Below are 18,414 nucleotides of genomic sequence, written 5' to 3' on the forward strand. Positions count from 1 at the left end.
CAAGTAATGACTCTGTGGCATCTTACTACACTGATGGACAGTGACTGCAATGGGGTATGGGGTGGGACTCTATAATAAGGGTGAATGTAGTAAACACATTGTTTTTCTTGTGAAACCTTCATAAGATTGTTTATCAATGATACCTTAATAAAAAAAAAGTTTTTTAAAGAGAGAATACTGTGAATCCACCAAAAAAATTAGATCATTTAGATAATACAAACTTCTAGAAATACACAAAGTACCAAAACTGACTTAAAAAGAAATTTAAAAATCTCAATAGATCTACAAGAGATTGAATCAGTAATCAAAACCTCCCAACAAACAAAATTCTAGCACCAGATGCCTTCATTGGCGAATTCTACCAAACAACTAAAGAATTAATATCAATCTTACTCAAAATCTTCCAAAAAAGAAAAGAGCAGGGATTACTTCCTAACATTCTACAAGGCCAGCATTATCCTGATACCAAAGCCAGACAAAGATACCACAAAAAAATAACACTACAGACCAATACCCTTAGGAATAAAGACACAAAAATCCTAAACAAAGTACAAGTAAACTGAATCCAATAGCACATTAAAATAATCATACACTATTACCAAGTGGGATTTATCTCAGGAATGCAAGGGTGGTGGTTCAACATAAGGAAATCAATGTGATATACCACATAATCTTCTAAATAGACACAGAAAAGGCACTGGACAAAATTCAACACCCTTCATGATAAAAACCAAAACCTTGAAGACATTATGCTAAATGAGATAAGGTAGCCCTTTGTGACTACAAAGGACAAATTTGTATAATTCCACATACATGAGATTCCTATACGAGGCTCCTGTTATCAAATTCATAGACAGAAAGTAAAATGGTAGGCTGCCATGGGTCAGGGGAAGTAGTGATTAACAGGTACAGAGTTTTAGTTTGGGATGATGAAAAAGTTCTGGAGATAGACGGTGGTGATGGCTGCACAACAATGAAATGTACATAATGCTACTGAACTGTACACTTAAAAATAGCTAAAACAATAAATTTTATGTTATGTACATTTTACCACCATCATACATACACACACACACACACACACACACACACACACACACACACACACATTCATTCTCTCTCTCTCTTTCTCTCCCACTTCCCTCTCAGCAAACCAGGAATAAAACATTCCATAACATTAAAAAGGCATTTGTGAAAAAATCCACAGCTCGATGGTAAAAGACTGAAAACATTTCCTCTAAGACCACTGCTATTTAACATAGTACTGGAAGCTCTAGTCAGAATAATTAGGCAAGAAAAAGAAATGAAAGGCATAAAAATTAGAAAAGAAATAACTATATGTACAGATGACATGTTTCTATATATAGAAAATCTCCAAAAAACTACTAGAGCTAATAAATGGATTTGGTAAAGTTGCAGGATATGAGAGCAACACAAAAAACTCAGTTGTGTTTCTATACACCAATGAACAATCAAAAAATGAAATAAAGAAAACAATTCCATTTATAATAGTATCCAGAGAATAGAATACATAGGAATAAATTCAACCAAGTATCTGAAAGACTTGTACAGATCTTCCTTGACTTACAATGAAGTTATGTCCCAATAAACCCATCAAGTTGAAAATATTGTTATGTAGAAAATGCATTTAAGACATCTAACCTACTGAACATCATAGCTTAGTCTAGCCCGGCTTAAATGTGCTCAGAACACTTATATTAGCCTACAGTTAGGCAAAATCACCTAACACAAAGACTATTTTATAAATGAAGTTTTGAATATCTCATGTAATTTTATTGAATACTGTACTGAAAGTGAAAAACAGAATGGTTGTATGGTGAATAAGGTTGCAAATGTATTAGTTGTTTACCCTCATGATCACATGGCTGACTGGGAGCTGCAGCTCACCGCCACTGCCCAGCATCACAGAAGAATATATTACCATATATTGCTAGTCCAGGGAAAAGATAAAAATTCAAAATACAGTTCCACTGAATGCATACTGCTTTCACACCATCATAAAGCTGAAAAACCATAAGCTAAACCACTGTAAGTGAGGGCCATCTGCACACTGAAAACTATAAAACATTGCTGAAAGAAATTAAAGATGACCTAAATAAATGGAAAGACATCCCATGTTTATGGATTGATAAACTTAGTATTGTCAAGATGGCTATTTATAAATTTGATGAACTCCTTACTAAAATGACAATGGCCTGTTTTGCAGGAACAGAAAAGTCCATCCTTAAATTCATATGGAACTACAATGGGCCCTGAGTAGCAAAAACAATACTGAAAAAAAAAAGTAGGAAGACTCACACTTCCTAGTTTGAGAACTTATTACAAAGCTATAGCAATCAAAACAGTGTGGTACTGGCAAAGAATAGAAATATCAACCTATGGAGTAGACCTAAGAGTCCAAAAATAAGACTTTTACATTTGTGGCTGCTTTGTTTTCAATGAGGGTGTCAAGAACATTCACTGGGGAAAGAATGAACAAACAGTGCTGAGACAAGTGGATACCCACTTTCAAACAAATGAAGTTGGACACCTACTTCACTCTGCATACAAAAATTAACTCAAAATGGATCAACAACCTAAGTATAAGAGCTTAGACTATAACACTCTTCAAAGAAACCATAGGGTAAACTTGCATACCTTGGATTTGGCAACAGATTATTAAAGTTGACACCAAAAGCATGAGCAACAATAACAAAAAATAGATTAACATTGGACTTCATCAAGATTAAACACTTTTGGGAACCAAAGGACATGATCAAGAATGTGAATACACAGAGAAGACAAGTAATGACTCTATGGTATCTTACTACACTGATGGACACTGATTACAATGGGATATTGGAGGGGTGACTTGATAATATGGGTGAAGGTAGAAACCACAATGTGGCTCATGTGAAATGTTCATAAGATTCTATATCAATGATACCATAATTTTAAAAAAATTAAAATAATGTAAAAACAACCTACAGAATGGGACAAAGCATCTGCAAACCATATATGTGGTAATGGTCTAGTATCCAGAATACATAAAGAACTCTTACAACTTAACAACAAAAAGACAACTATGCAATTTAAAACTGGGCAAAGGACTTGAATAGACACTTCCCCAAAGAACATATACAAATAGCCAACAAACCCAGGAAAAGATATTCAACATCATGGTCATTAAGGAAATACAACACAAAACCACAATGACACAGTATACTCATGAGCATGGCTTTCATTAAAAAACAGTAACAACAACAGAAAATAAGAAGTATTGGCAAGGGTGTAGAGAAACAGGAACATTGGAACGTTTCTGGTAGGAATATCAAGTCGTTCCTCTGCTGTGTAAAACAGCTTGATGGTTCTTCAATAGGTTAACACACTGGATACCTATTAGAATGACCAAAATAAAGAACACTGACAACAACAAATGCTGACAAGGATGCAGAGCAACAGGAACTCTCACTGCCAGTGAGAATGCAAAATGGCACAGCCGCTTTGAGGGACAGTTTGGTGGTTCCTTACAAAACTAAACATTTTATTATCATATGATTCAGCAATCACACTCCTTGTTATTTACCCAAATAAGTTAAAAATTATCTCCACAAAAACTGCACACAGATGCTTACAACAGCCAAAACATGGGAGTCCTTCAGTATGTGAATAGATAAACAAAATGTATTGCATCCAGGCAATGAAATATTCAGCACAAAAAATAAATGAGTTATCAAGCCACAAAAAGATAGAGGAACATTAAATGCATATTATTAAGTGAAAAAAATCAATCTGAAAAGATTACATATGATTCCAATTATATGACATTCTGGAAAAGGCAAAACTATGGAGACAATAAAAAGGTCAGTGGTTACTAAGTGTTGAGGTGGGGGTGGGGGAACAAATAGGCAGAACACCGAATTATTAGGGCAGTGATAATACTCTGTACAATACTATAATAATGGGTACATGTCATTATATATGTGTCCAAACCAAATATAAGTGATACGGCACTGAGAGAGAACCCTAAGGTAAACTATGACTTTGGTGAATTATGATATGTCAATATAGGTTCATTAATGTCAGTGCAGACTGTGTACTACTCTGGTGGGGGATGTTGATAATGGGGAAGCATATACGTGTGGTGGTAGAGAGTTTAGGAGTCTCTGTACCTTCCTCCCAATATTGCTATGAACCTAAAACTGATCTAAAAAAAAAAAAATCTTTAAAGTACCAAAAAAAACCAAAAGTACCACTTTGTTAAGTGCAAAATTACTATATGACCCCAGCAATTCCAACTGTAGGTAGCTACCCAAGAGAAATGAAAACATGTCTAGTACAGCATGGTGATATGATTAGTAATACTTAGTAGTCAGTATTGTATATTAGAAAGTTAAGAAAGATCTTAAAATTTCTCATCACGAGAAAAAGTTGTAACTATTCATAGTTATAGATTGTAATTAGACTTATTGTGATCATTTTGCAATACAAATATCAAATCATTATGTTGTATACCTGAAACTAATACAATGATGTCAATACTTCCATAAAAAATATGTCTATACAGAAACTTATACACAAATGTTTGTAAACAGTTCATGATCATTTTCCTTTGTAAACATAATGCTGTATCTAGCATTATTTGTAATAGTCAAAAGGTAGAAACAACCCAAATGTCCATCAATGTATGAAAGGACAAATTGTGATACATAACGTACAATGGCATATTATTCAGCATAAAAGGGAATGAAGTACTTAAGTATTGATACAGGCTACAGCTTGGATGAACCCTGAAACATAATGCTAAGTATAAGAAGCCAGACACAAAAGGTCACACATTACATGATTCCATTTATATGAAATATCCAGAATAGGTAAATCCATAGAGACAGAATGCAAACTGTTGATTACCAGAAACAGGGGAGGGAGAAATGGGCAGTAATTGCTTAGCAGTTACAAGATTTTCTCTTGGGGTGATGAAAATATTTTGGAACCAGATAGAAGTGGTGGTTGCACAACACTGTTAACATACTAAATGCCACTGAATCGTACACTTTCCTTTTTTTTTTAATTGGAGTGTCACTGATCTACAATTTTACATTGGTTTCAAATGTACAACACAGTGGTTCAACAGTTACCCACCCACATTATCAAATCTTTACCCCTCTAATGTAGTTACTATCTATCAATGTAGAAAATGTTACAGAATCAGTCACTATACTCTCCATGCTGTACTACCATCCCCATGATCAACTTACATAGTGATTGCAAACTATTGTACCACTTTATCCCCCTCACCCTCCCTCTGCCTTACCCCACCCTACCTCTACCCCACCCCCTCCCCCTTGATAACCACTTGTCCCTTCTCAGTGTCTATCAGTCTACTGCTGTTTCGTTCCCTCCATTTTGCTTTGTATTTACATTCCACAAATAAGTGAAATCATATGGTATTTGTCTTTCTCCGCCTGGCTTATTTCACTGAGAATACACCCTCTAGATAATTCCATGTTGTGGTAATTTATTAATTTTATGTAATGTGAATTCTACCTCAACTTAAATTAAATGAAAGAAAGGGAAAAATTTGTTTAAAGACCACAAAATTTAATCTTCTTTAATCAGTTTTTGTAACAGCTGTATTTTGGTACAATTCATATACCACATAATTCGCCCATTTAAAGGATACTATTCAACTGTCTTTAGTGTAGTCACAGAGTTGTGCAACCATCAACACAATTTTAGAACACTTTTATCACCACCCCCCCACAAAAAATGGTACCACTAGCAGTCACTCCCCATTCCTCCTCCCCTAAGCTCTAGTCAACCACTAATCTACTTTCTGAATCTACTGCTTTGCCTACCTTGGGCATTTCATAGAAATGGAGTCATACATTATGTGATACATTGTGGCTGGCTTCATTCACTCAGCATATTTTCAGGAAACCTTTAACAATAACTCTGCACCATGGGAGGGGGAAAAAGATGGTGGAGTAGGAGGCAATATGAAAACCTCCTCCCACACGCACACCAAGGAAGCAACTACAGCAAGTACAGCTAACCCTGAAAAACGACCTGAAGCCTGAAGAACAGACCACCTATGAAGAACTTCACCTGGTGAAGAAGAGACGACCACACAGAACAGGAAAAAGTGGCAGAACCACAGCAATCCAGACCCCAGCCCTACCCTCATCCCAGCGCCCAAGCTACAGGGAGGAAAAGAGCCCAGAGGGGATAAGCACTCACAAACTCTGCACAGCGGGCCCCTGAGATCTGCTCTGGGAAGACAAGTCCGCATTGCATTGGCCTTTGGTGATTAGTGGGGCTGGACACCAGGGAGGTTTGGAGCACTCTGGAGGTTGAGACTCCCACCGCTTGTGGAGCACAGGCATGCTCCAGTGGTCCCGCTGAGACCCAACACAGAGGCAGCAATTTGAAAGATTTAACAGCAGTGAAAAAAATTTACCTTCCTCCTTGAGGGTGGCTCAGCCCAGTGCCAGAGGGTCAGGGGTGAACAAAGCTCTCTCCACAGGAGAAAGGACAGGCAGACGACACTTCTCCAGCCCGACAGGTCAGGCACTCATGGGAGCCCTGAACACACCATCCCCCTTGCTGGTGACTCAGCCCCAGGTGTTTCCCTGTGTACCTGCACTCCTAGTCTGCTGAGCCCAGCAATATCAGACTTTGGGCTCTCTCAGCCCCCTCAGCCCAACTGGGGAGGCACCTGCAAGTGCCAGCACTGGATAGTCCTTCCTCCTCAAGGGTAGCTGAGCCCAGTGCTGGGGAAACAGCTGAAGCAGCACAAGCACATGCCCAGGTGCCTCACTGCTGCACAACCCACTGCCAATTGACCGCAGGCCCACACCTCCAGCCCCAGTGCACCCTGCTGCCAGGTGACAACACACCTCACCTCCACAGGTCCAGCCCTATGCCCACCCAAGAGCTGCATGACTGCCTCACCCACAAGGCTGCTAGGCAGGCATAGGGCAGCCCTGCCCACAACGATCCCAACAGAAGCACGCCTACTTGGCTCACAAAGAGCTGGTTGAGGTGAACTGCCAACCATGGGGGAATGAGACAGACCACTCCTGGCAGACAGACAAAAAGGAAGCCCACCCATCACCCACCAAGAGCAACTCGGGTTCCACCCCAAAGGATAACCAGTCACTGGAGAGTAAATAGTCCTGAGATCTGGGCACCACAGCAGGCCTTCTTTATAAAGGCATTATTCTCTAGACCAAGAAGCATAGCAGATCTATCTAATGCAAAGAACAAACACAGAAACTCTGACAAAAGGAGGATGCAGAGGAATATGTTCCAAACAAAACTAAAGCAAAGATGCAGAAAGAGGGATAAATGAAACAGATCACCAATCTTCTTCTCGATAAAGATTTGAAAGTAACAGTCATAAATATGGTCACTGAACCTCAGGAAAGTATTGATCTCAGGGATGACTTCAACAAAAGAATAGAAGAGTTGAAAAACAGCCACTCAGAGCTGAAGAATACAACCGAAAAGAAACACTAACTGGAGGGAATGAATAATAGATTGCTGCAAGTAGAGGAGACAATCAATGAGATGGAAATCAGAGAACACGAAAACAACAAAGCTGAGGAACAGAGGAAGAAAGGGATCTCTAGAAACAGAAGGATGCTAAGAGAGCTGTGTGACAACTTTAAACAAAACAATGCTCACATAATAGGGGTACCAGAAGAAGAGACAAAAGGGTAGAAAATCTCTCTGAAAAAATAATAGGTATGGTAACCACAAATCTAAAGCCTATAAAAGATACACAAAAAAATTTTTTAAAGAGAAATCCAATCACAGTGCTAAAGAAAATGATGAAATAACAAGAGAGGACTATAGGGAAGAAGAAAGGAACAGAGAGGAACTACAAAAACAACCAGAAAACAATTAATAAAATGGAAATAAGTACATAACTATCAATAATTTCCTTAAATGTAAATGGACTGAATCCACCAATCAAAGACAGAGTGGCAGAATGCATTAAGAAACAAGACCCATCTATATGCTACCTACAGGAGACTCATTTCAGACCAAAAGACATACAAAGACTGAAAGTGAAGGGATGGAAGAAGATATGCCATGCAAATAATAGGGAGAAAAAAGCAGGAATAGCAGTACTTACATCAGACAAAACAGATCACAAAACAAAGAAAGTAACAAGAGACAAAGAAGGACAATTGATAAAGGGGTCAGTTCTACAAGAAGATATAACCATTATAAATGTCTATGCACCCAATATAGGAGCATCTAAATACATAAAACAAACACTAACAGAATTAAAGGGGGAAAGAGATTATAACACCTTCATTGTCAGAGACTTTAATATACCACCTGCATCAACGATCAACCAGACAGAAAACAAATAAGGAAACAGAGGCACTGAACAATACGTTAGATCAGATGGACCTAACAGACATCTACAGAACACTCCAGCCAAAAGCAACAGGATACATGTTTTTCTCAAGTGTATATGGAACTTTCTCCAGAATAGATCACATACTAGGCCACAAAAGGAGCCTCAATAAATTTAAAAAGTTTGAAATTTTATCAAGCAACTACTCATACCAAGTGGTATAAAAACAGAAATTACACAAAGCAAACAAAAAAGCCTACAACACATGGAGGCTAAACAACATGCTTCTAAATAATCAATGGATCAATGAACAAACTAAAACAGAAATCAAGCAATACATGGAGACAAATGAAAACAAAAATACAATAGTCCAATATTTGCAGTATACCACAAAGGCTGTTCTAAGTGGGAAGTACATAGCAATACAGGCTTACCTTAAGAAAGAACAATCCCAAATAAACAGACTAAACTCACAATTAAAGAAATCAGAAAAAGAACAAATGAAATTCAATGTCAGTAAAAGGACGTACATAATAAAGATCAGAGCAGAAGTAAATAAAACAGAAAAGAATAAAACAATAGAAAAAAATCAATGAAACCAAGAGCTGGTTCATTGAGAAAATAAAACAGATAAACTTCCCTGTGGATAAAGTGAAGGTTCCTTTGGCCAGGATCCTCAGCCAAACCTAAACTACTTGATTATGTACTAGCCTATTGATACGCTACTGCTTCGACACCCTAGGCAATAAGCTATTACTGACTGAGTCACTATATAAAGAGCTCTGCCCAGTGTGCTGTGAGTGGAGGCAGAGAGGAAGGAGGATTACAGACCTGCAGACTGTTGGATGCAGACATAATTCCAGTACTCAACCTATTGCTGGGAGAACAAACCATGTAATAAACCCTTTCACGCCAAGAACGCTCCATTGTCATTCCTCAGTCTCACTGAATCCATAGTGAACTTGCCCAGGGCTGAAACCCATTGGCAGGACACTCACAGCTGAATTCTACCAAACATTTTAAAGTAGAGTTAATACCCATCCTTCTTAAAGTATTCCAAAAAGTAGAAGAGGAGGGAGTACATCCAAACTCATTCTGAGGCCAGCATCACATGAATACAGAAACCAGGCAAAGACACTACAAAAAAAGAAAATTACAGACCAAAATTCCTAATGAACACAGATGTAAAATACCTCCACAAAATATTACCAAAACTAATTAAAAAATACATCCAAAGGATTATCCACCACAACCAAGTAGGACTTATTCCAGGGATGCAAGGATGGTATAATATTTGTAAGTCAATCAGTATCACACACCACATTAACAAAAAGAACATTACATGTTAATGTTAAAATTTTGTGCCTAAAAGGGCACAAAAATTCTCAATCATAATATAAGTTGGTCACGGGGAGGGTAGTACAGCTTGGAGAATATAGTCAATGATTCTGTAACATCTCCCTATGGTGACAGATAGTAACTGCACTAGGGAAGGTGAAGATTTAGTAATACGGGTAACTGTGGAACCACTGTGTCATGTACTTGAAACCAACGTAAGATTGTATATCAATGATACTTCAATTTAAAAAAGCAAAGCAAAAAAAAGTCTGCACCATGTATTAAAATATAAGGAAAAAAGTAAGCAAAATATTAAAGCACAACTTATGAAAAGAATGTTACTGAATACAATGGCAGATGAAGACTCGAAAACAGAAATCCAGTTAAGATGAATCTTTATAAAATACAAATCAGTACATCTGAAGCAAAACCATTATAAGATGCAGCAGGGAATAAGCAAATTAGGGTAAAACATATACATTAGGGAAAGTATTTTCCAAAACAAATCGCTTGTCAAAGAGAACATTTGCCCTCAAAGAGGTGTGGGAAAATCAATCACAAGGTCTAATTAAAAGGAGAAACAAGAAGAGCAACGAATCATCGCCTTTGTATATACAAACTCTTCTGGTCAGCAGTTCCTGAAATGTGGTCTCTGGAGTACCTGGATCAAAATCATCTTAGTTTGTTTAAAAGATAAGATTCCTGTGCCCCAGTCACCAAAGACAGACCCTGGAAACTATTTTTAGTAAGTATTCTAGATGACTCTCATGAATACTGAAGTTTGAGAATTAATTAACACAGATTAATGCAATTATTAAAAATGTTTAGTAAGAGTCAAGAGAATAGTGGTAAGAGCAAAATCATGAAAAAGAGGAAGATTTAAAAAAACAAAAAATACTTAAAAGTTTGGCACATTGTGCTCTCAGGGAAAGAAGAAAGTGACATTTTAAAACTCTTACAGCATTGATGTGGGAAAGAATTCTAAATGTGTAAATATGCAAGCCCTTCTACTAATACTTATGATGACCATTCAGGGTATGACAGAGGAAAACACTCCTTGGTGTAAAGTTACATGGTAGAGTGTGGGGAATTTGGGGTTGCTATGGCCAAGATCTTCACTGAACGAACTTAAACCACCTGATGATGTAACTGGCCTGTTGCTAGGCTACTGATTCCACACCTTTAGGCAATAAGCTATTATTGCACTGTATAGAGAGCACGGCCCAGTGCTCTGGGCGGAGGTAGAGATGCTAGTGCTCGACCTTCCACTGGGAGAACAAGCCGGGTAATAAACCCTTTCACCCCAAAGAACGTTTTGCTGTCAGTTTCTTTGGTCACATTGAGTCCATAGCAAACTTGCCCGGGGCTGAAACCCATTGGCAAGACAATTGGAGAAGTCGGCAGGGTTCATTGTTGATCAAGGAAAAAGACAGGCTTCCCTTATGGGAGGGGTGCTTCAGCGGGCTGCCCCTGAGAATGGGGAGACAGTGGATTGTCCCCCAGTGGGTATGTGGTCTGAGCTGGCTTGCCTCTCAGAAGACTGGGCCCCACCCCAGGACTGGAGGCAAGTGGAAGTGACACCTGAGGCAGTACAGATAGCCCTTGGCATAGTAAGTAGGTCTTTGGAGAGACAGAGGGCCCATGAGGCAGCGGGGACTGTGGGTTGGCTGCTTCTCACAGTATTAAAAAAGTCTACAGAAGAGAAGAACATGCTCCTGAAAAAGACCCAAGAGATGGCGGCATGAGAACATGAGCTGCAACCTTCTGTGGATTCCCTGAAGAAGGAAATGGCATTGATGCGGGAGGAGGCAGCATGAGAACACTGGCAGCGAGGTGCCGTTGAAGAGGTAAAAGATTCCTTACACAATGAGACAGCAGCGCTGCCAGGTGCTCTGAAGGAGGAAAAGGCCATCAAGGAAAAAGACAACTCCTGAGGGAAGCACAGGCAGAGGTGGCACGAGAACGTCAGCTGCAAAGCATTGAGGTGAAGGTAAGAGACTGAGGTAGCACTTCTGCGAGGCACAGAAGAAAAGGTAAAGGTTGTAGCAGAGGAGGCACTCCAGGAAGGGGAGAGAAAGGTGCCATCAGCCCTAGAAATGGAGGAACTGGGGAAGGATGAAGGGGTGGTGCCGGCAGCACTGACCCCTCTTGTATTGAAAGCCCACCCAGTGGTTGTAAAGAAAATAAAGATCCAGCAGCCCAAAGTTCCCCAAGGAGAGGAGCAGCCTCTTCCCCAGGTCGTGGAGCACTCTATGGTCTGCCCCTATACTCAGGCTGAGCTGGAGGATTTGGGCTCGTGGTTTAGGCAGAAGCCCTTGGAGTCAATATCAGCTTGGCTTCTGCGTCTGTGGGACTTAGGGGTGGATGGAATTGTTCTGTTGGGATCAAGATGGGAAAGCTGGCTTCCCTGACAGTGCAGCCTGCCTTGAGGCAGCAATTACAAAATGCACATCAGACCCCAGGGAGTCACTCCCTCCTCAACTGGCTTATGGCTGCACTTCGTGCTGTGTGGCCCAATCAGGGTGATCAACCATCCTCTCCTGTTAGATGGCAGATGTACACTGAGCTCCAACAGAGCTAGGCATAAGAAATGCCATCTAGTCTAGAGAATTATGACCCAGATGAAGAGATTTGCACTACTGGGATGAGAAATATTGTGCTTCAAACAGCTCCCACACCCCTCTTTGGATCTCTAGTGGCCATTCTTTCCCCTCACTTAGGGTAGCCCATAAGCGAGGTGACAAGTTGTCAACCTCCGGGGATTGCCTTTGAGGTTTTGGGGCAGCACAAAGAGCAAAGAAGGCAGTGGGAGTCTTCATGGTGGGTGCTCAAACAAGCCACTTTATTCTGCACAAAGTTGTACTTCTTATACTGCTATACTGCTAATTCATGGTTACATAAGTGTTTAAAGATGCACACGCACGTGGCCTCCATGGCCAGGCATCTGGCCTTCAAGGCCCTTATCTAGCTCCTTTCCCATAGGTACAACAGGTTTCTCAAGGCCAGACATATCTGGGGTGAAGAAGCAGGCAGCTGTCTTCATTGAAAGGTAGGGGACAGGGGGAGGGCCTTCCTACACACATACAGTAGCATTAGGAGTGGCTGAAGCAATGAGACCACAGAAAGAAGTAAGGTCTGCTACTCACACAAAGAATTTAAAGGGCTCATGAAGGTTATGAGGACCCAGACGTGGGTTGATTTAATACAAGCAGGAGCAGATGGAAGGGAATTAGATGGAAAGTCAAATAGGATCTTACTAGAGCTATGGCAACAACTGAAACCAGAGCAGCAGTTCCAGCCATTAAGACCAAAAATGCCGAGGTCAGAGACAGATCCACAAGTTCAGCCTGTGTGTTTGCAAGACTTCCTGCTGGAGTGAGCCAACTTCACTCAAGCCCACACAGGAAGATGATTGGGGAACACAGTTTGACTGAGGGGAAAGTTGAAGTATCTGTCCCTCTGAGGGGCTGGGGGGCACTGGAGGCCACATGTTGAAATAGCTATCCATTGGTCTCAGTGAACATACAATGTGTCGTGGCTCTGGTGGACACAGGGGCTGAATGAGAATAATATCTTGCTGTGAGCAACAACTGCACTGAACTCCGGAGACTCCATTGAGTGGATGTGGCCTTGGACCTTTCGACACATGGACCAACGATGGCTCACTCTCCTGCACTCTGGGGGACATGGCCTAGAAGCTGGCCTCCTGGGTATTTCTGGAATAACAGCAGAGTGGCCCCCAAAGGTCACAGTAGTATATCCTGAACAGCCAGAAAGTAGGAGCATCTTACAGGGGAGTTTTGTTTTATCATTATGGCCAGTGCATGCACCTCCAGTAACACTATATATAGACCCTTGAGTAACCCCCATGGGGAGAGGAGTAAAAGTATGGTATACTAGACCTGGAAGGGACCCCCTTCCTGCTACAGTCCTATCACAGAACCATTCTCTTGCATGCATCCTGCCTGATGGACAAGATTTGCCTATGTATCTTACCGCCCCTAAGGTCTTTGTGGATTGGGAACTTCCTCTGGCTTGAGGATTATTATAATTTTCATTATTAGGAACCTCCTCTGGCTTGAGGATTATTGTAATTTTGTTACCCGTATCAAAATCTTGTTGTATCTTAATTTTTGTTATTATTTCTAAGTTGTTGTTTTCCTCTGTCACTGTTGTGGAATCTGGTTACAGTACTCCAGCTTTCTCGCACAGGGACCATTGAGGAAGACTGAAAGTATGTAGATTGTAAGGCGAGAATCCTGGAGGGGTGGAGTGTAGGGAAGTCGGGGTTCCTATGGCCAGGATCCTCACTGAACTTAAACTACCTGATGATGTAACTGGCCTGTTTCTAGGCTACCACTTCCACACCTTTAGGCAATAAACTATTATTGCACTATATAGAGAGCTCGGACCAGTGCTCTGGGCAGAGGCAGAGATGCTAGTGCTCGACCTACCACTGGGAGAACAAGCCGGGTAATAAATCCTTTCACCCCAAAGAACGTTTTGCTGTCAATTTCTTTGGTCACACTGAATCCATAGCAAACTTGCCCAGGGCTGAAACCCATTTGGCAAGACATAGAGACAACATGTAGCAGTTGTGCAAAACATCTGGTGACAAGGTTGATGATGTTTTCTGATAAGTACAATTATTTATCTTTATCTTAAATTCTGATAACCTACACAAAAGCAAATTTTTTGCAGAAGTTTACAGGAACAAGAGCATAAACTGTCAAATATTATGTCAAATACTGACGTGCAAGCTCAGGATTGTGTCATTTACTTCCAGACCAAGTCAATCTCTCTTTTATGGTCAGACTTACATAAATAAGGAGAGGCAAAATTGGAGTGAAAATTTCTCGAGAGTAAGAGTATCATGGTACCACTCAAATTTTCCTGCAAGTCACTAAAATACATATACATGGATAGACTTTATGATTCTTACTGTAAGCAAAAATTCCCAAAGATGAAGTATTAAGTTCTGATTCATAATTTAACTTCAATAAGGAGAGCCCACTTTGATTTAGCAGGGATAAAAAAAGGAAGTTTACATTACATAACTCTCAAGATGATCTCACTATCACAATGCAAAATTTGTCCACTTTCCTCATAAAAAGCATTATTGCCTCTAAACTCATAAGCCCAATTAAAGTATTAAATTCTAAGTCTCTTATTTAAATTAAGCCTTATGCTTTTGGAAACCCAATTATATTCCATCTAATCCTAAAATACAGATGTTTCAGTATTTCCAGACATGATTCTTATACATCTTATAAATGAAACAAACTACATTGGGGGAATGAACTAGCTAATGCATATAAATAAATTACGTGGGAAGTTATGCTGCCTTCAAAGGAGATTTTTATTTATTATCAACATTTGGCTTGATACATGAAGGTCTACAAGTATCTAAAAGTTCTCTTTGACATTTTTTCATTTCATAGCTTGTTTTAGAAGTCAGAAACCTTAGGATTAAGTAAAGCCTTAAAGCAGGCAAGCTACAGATGTGTGAACTTCATCACCAAGGTCTCACATTTCCTTTCAACAAGCGGTCAACCAACATTCATCATTAAGTTCCAGCTCTCAACTCCCCAACTCCCTAGTCATCCCTCACACGTTCAATGTGGCCCCTTCTTGACAGAGGTCGATTCTATCCTACCCACACATACACATACACCATGAGTCTCCAAGTCTCCCACATTGGCACAACTGCCTGTCAACATTCATCTGGTTGCTAAACAAGGGTCATTCGTCCTTCCACTGATCTTGAACAGACTTGACACTGTCTATAATCTCCTGTTCCATTTCTTCCACAATACTCACTACTCAAAGCAACAAAACAAGTCACTTTTCCTTCACCGCAGACAGCTCCTTTAATGCTATACACCTCCTCCCTCCACCCTCCTGCCACCCCCTTATTCTCTATCCTGCCTTTGTTACTCAGAAGGTGCAGGGTGGGAAAAATCTCACTCACCTCATGCTATAGGCACCAGCACCCAGTTCCTGGCCGATCCCAGACAGACTCGCATCAAAGTCCTGCACCAGCCCAGATTCAATCACTTCATCGGTCAGAGGCAGCTTCAGAGCCCAGGCCATCCTGGCGCCTTCCTTGCCCCAGGAGACACAGTTTCTTGCACAGAGGCAAGTAGTGTGATTCTACCCAACGGGGGCAAAACTGTAGAAAACTCCAAACCAAGGTCTCCCACAACCACCCACAAGCCTGACCAGCACAGTCTGCACAACTAAGCTCCCGTCCCTTTGGCTCCCTGCATTTGGCTGCCGGGACTTCCCAAATCCCTCCCACACAGCTCTCTGGAGCCGCGCGAGGGTTCGTTTGCTTCTCCAAAGGCAGCCCCGGACTCCGCACTCCCACACCGTGGGCTCTCCCCCGTGGTGGTCACTCACTGCTTTCCAAACAGACCTACAGCAGCAACCCGCCGCTGCCACGCCGCTCTTGCACCTTCCCTCCCGCCCCCTGCTGCTGGAAGCCCCCTCCCTCCCGGGACCCACTCTCTGTTTCCCCTGCAGGCCTCGCTTCCGGTCAGTCCCAAGACCACTTCCGGTCACCCCTGCTCAACCCCACGGCTCTTAGAATCAAATCCAGGTTGCAGCCGGGCCAACTCCCCGCCCTCTGCAGCCCCACGGGGCCTGAAAACACAGGAAGGGAAAGTCCAGCACGGGCTGGAAACCCAGACTCGCCAGCCCCGGGTACCGCCCACCGCCCCAGCGCCAACCAATCACGGGCGCTCTCTTCCTTCGCCGGCTCTGCGAACGTTACGTCATCCCGATGCTCGCCAATGAAGAAGAGACTTCGTCGGCCTGGGCAGTGAGGATAGGCTAGATACGCCACCGCTCTCCGCCGCGCAGGTGGGCTGGGTGATGTGGGCGTTGACCGGCATGAGTCAGGTGTCCGTGATTAAACATCACCCACAGCGCTACCTGAGTTCTTGCGTCCGCTGGGTACCCAAGTCTGTACCCTAAGGCGTAGGTGGAGACCTCGCTCTAGTTTTACCCAACCTATACCCACCTCTGGCGGACTCGACTGTTTCCCAGACGCTCCGTAAAGTTCTCGTTTGTTAGCGAAATCTTCACTCTCCTTAAACTCACCTCTGCGGAGGTCTAGACGCCGTTTAAATGCCATTCTCTCATAGACAAGTTATCTTCCGCATTTCCCTCATGCATTTGAACAGGAAAGCATGAGAATGGTGAAAGTGTGATGGTTTTTAAAAGGTGGTGGTCTGAAGATCACGATTTGGGCTAGCAGTTTTCAATTAATAGTTTGCTGACTTCAGAGTAATTGTTTAATCTCACTGAGATTTTACTTTCTCATTTGAAAAGTAGTGATAACCATACCTACTCTACCTTCCCCCTTTGAGGATTAAATAATAATGTCCATTGTTGGTTTTTTTACTATTATATTTTATTAAAGTATAGTTGATATACAATGTTATAGTGGTTTCAAGTATACAACATAGTGATTCAACAGTTATCTATGTTATTAAATGCTCACCCCAACTAGTGTTATTGTCTGTCAACATAGAATGATATTACAGAATTATTGAATATATTCTCTATGTTGCACTTTAATCCCCGTGACTAATTTATATTATGATTAAGATTTTGTGCCTCTATCCCCTTCACCTGTTTCACCCGCCCACTCCTTTCTCTCCCCCATGGTAGACACCAGACCCTTCTCAGAGTTTGAGTCTATTGCTGTTTTGTTCTTTTGCTTTTTTTTAAATATCCTACATAAAGTGGAATCATATGGTATTTGTCTTTCTCTGCCTAGCTTACTTCACTTAGCATAATACCCTCTAGATCCATCCACGCTGTTGCAAATGGCAGGATTTCTTTCTTTTTTATGGCTGAATATTATCCCACATATGGGTCATATTTCTATTTTTAGTTTTTTGAGGAACCTCTGTACTGCTTTCCATAGTGGCTTGACCAACTTATATTCCCACCAACAGTGCAGGCAGGTTCCCTTTACTCCACATCCTCACCAACACTTGTTATTTCTTGTCTTTGGGATGGTAGCCATTCTGACTCGTATGAAGTGATTTCTCATTGTAGTTTTGATTTGCATTTACCTGATGATTAGTGATGTGGAGCATCTTTTCATGTGCCTGTTGGCCAAATGTATGTCTCCTTTAGAAAAAAGTCTATTCAGGTCCTCTGCCTATTTTTTAATTGGGTTACTTGGGGGTTTTTTGGTGTTGAGTCATAAGAGTCTTTATATATTTTAGATATTAGCTCAGATATATCATTTATGAATATATTCTCTTATACTGCAGGTTGCCTTTTTGTTTCGTTGATGTTTTCCTTTGCTGTACAGAGCTTTTTAGTTTGATGTAATCCCACTTGTTTGTTTTTTCTTTTGTTTCCTTGCCCAGGGAGACATATCCAGAAAAAAATTATTCACACATGTCCAAGAGATTTTTGCCTATGTTTCCTTCTAAGAGTTCTATGGTTTCATGTCTTATATTTAGGTCTTCAATCCAATTCAAGTTTATTTTTGTGTATGGTGTTAGATAGTGATCCAGTTTCATTCTCTTGCATGTGGCTCTCCAGTTTTCCCAACACCATTTGTAAAGAGGCTAACTTTTCCCCATTACATATTCTTGCTTCCTTTGTCATATATTAATTGACTTTATATGTATGGGTTTATTTCTGGGCTCTCTGTTGTGTATTCTGTTCCATTGATT

General features: G+C 40.9%; 1 protein-coding gene across 7 annotated transcripts in view; it reads right to left on the reverse strand.

The window, feature by feature from the left end:
* Positions 1–16,161, reverse strand: part of TFCP2 (transcription factor CP2) — a 72,205-nt gene extending 56,044 nt beyond the window's left edge. For 2 of the 7 annotated variants that reach the window (XM_036915096.2, XM_036915095.2), the window contains exon 1: positions 15,684–16,161. In XM_036915096.2, the coding sequence (XP_036770991.1) occupies positions 15,684–15,805 (122 nt within the window). In that variant the 5' untranslated portion in view covers positions 15,806–16,161. The remainder of the gene's footprint in view (positions 1–15,683) is intronic. The other 5 variants (XM_036915091.2, XM_036915090.2, XM_036915093.2 and 2 more) reach the window with 5 other exon arrangements.
* Between the last annotated feature and the right edge of the window lie 2,253 nt (positions 16,162–18,414).

Source organism: Manis pentadactyla, chromosome 10 (genome assembly GCF_030020395.1).
Source record: "Manis pentadactyla isolate mManPen7 chromosome 10, mManPen7.hap1, whole genome shotgun sequence".
Lineage (NCBI taxonomy): Eukaryota > Metazoa > Chordata > Mammalia > Pholidota > Manidae > Manis > Manis pentadactyla.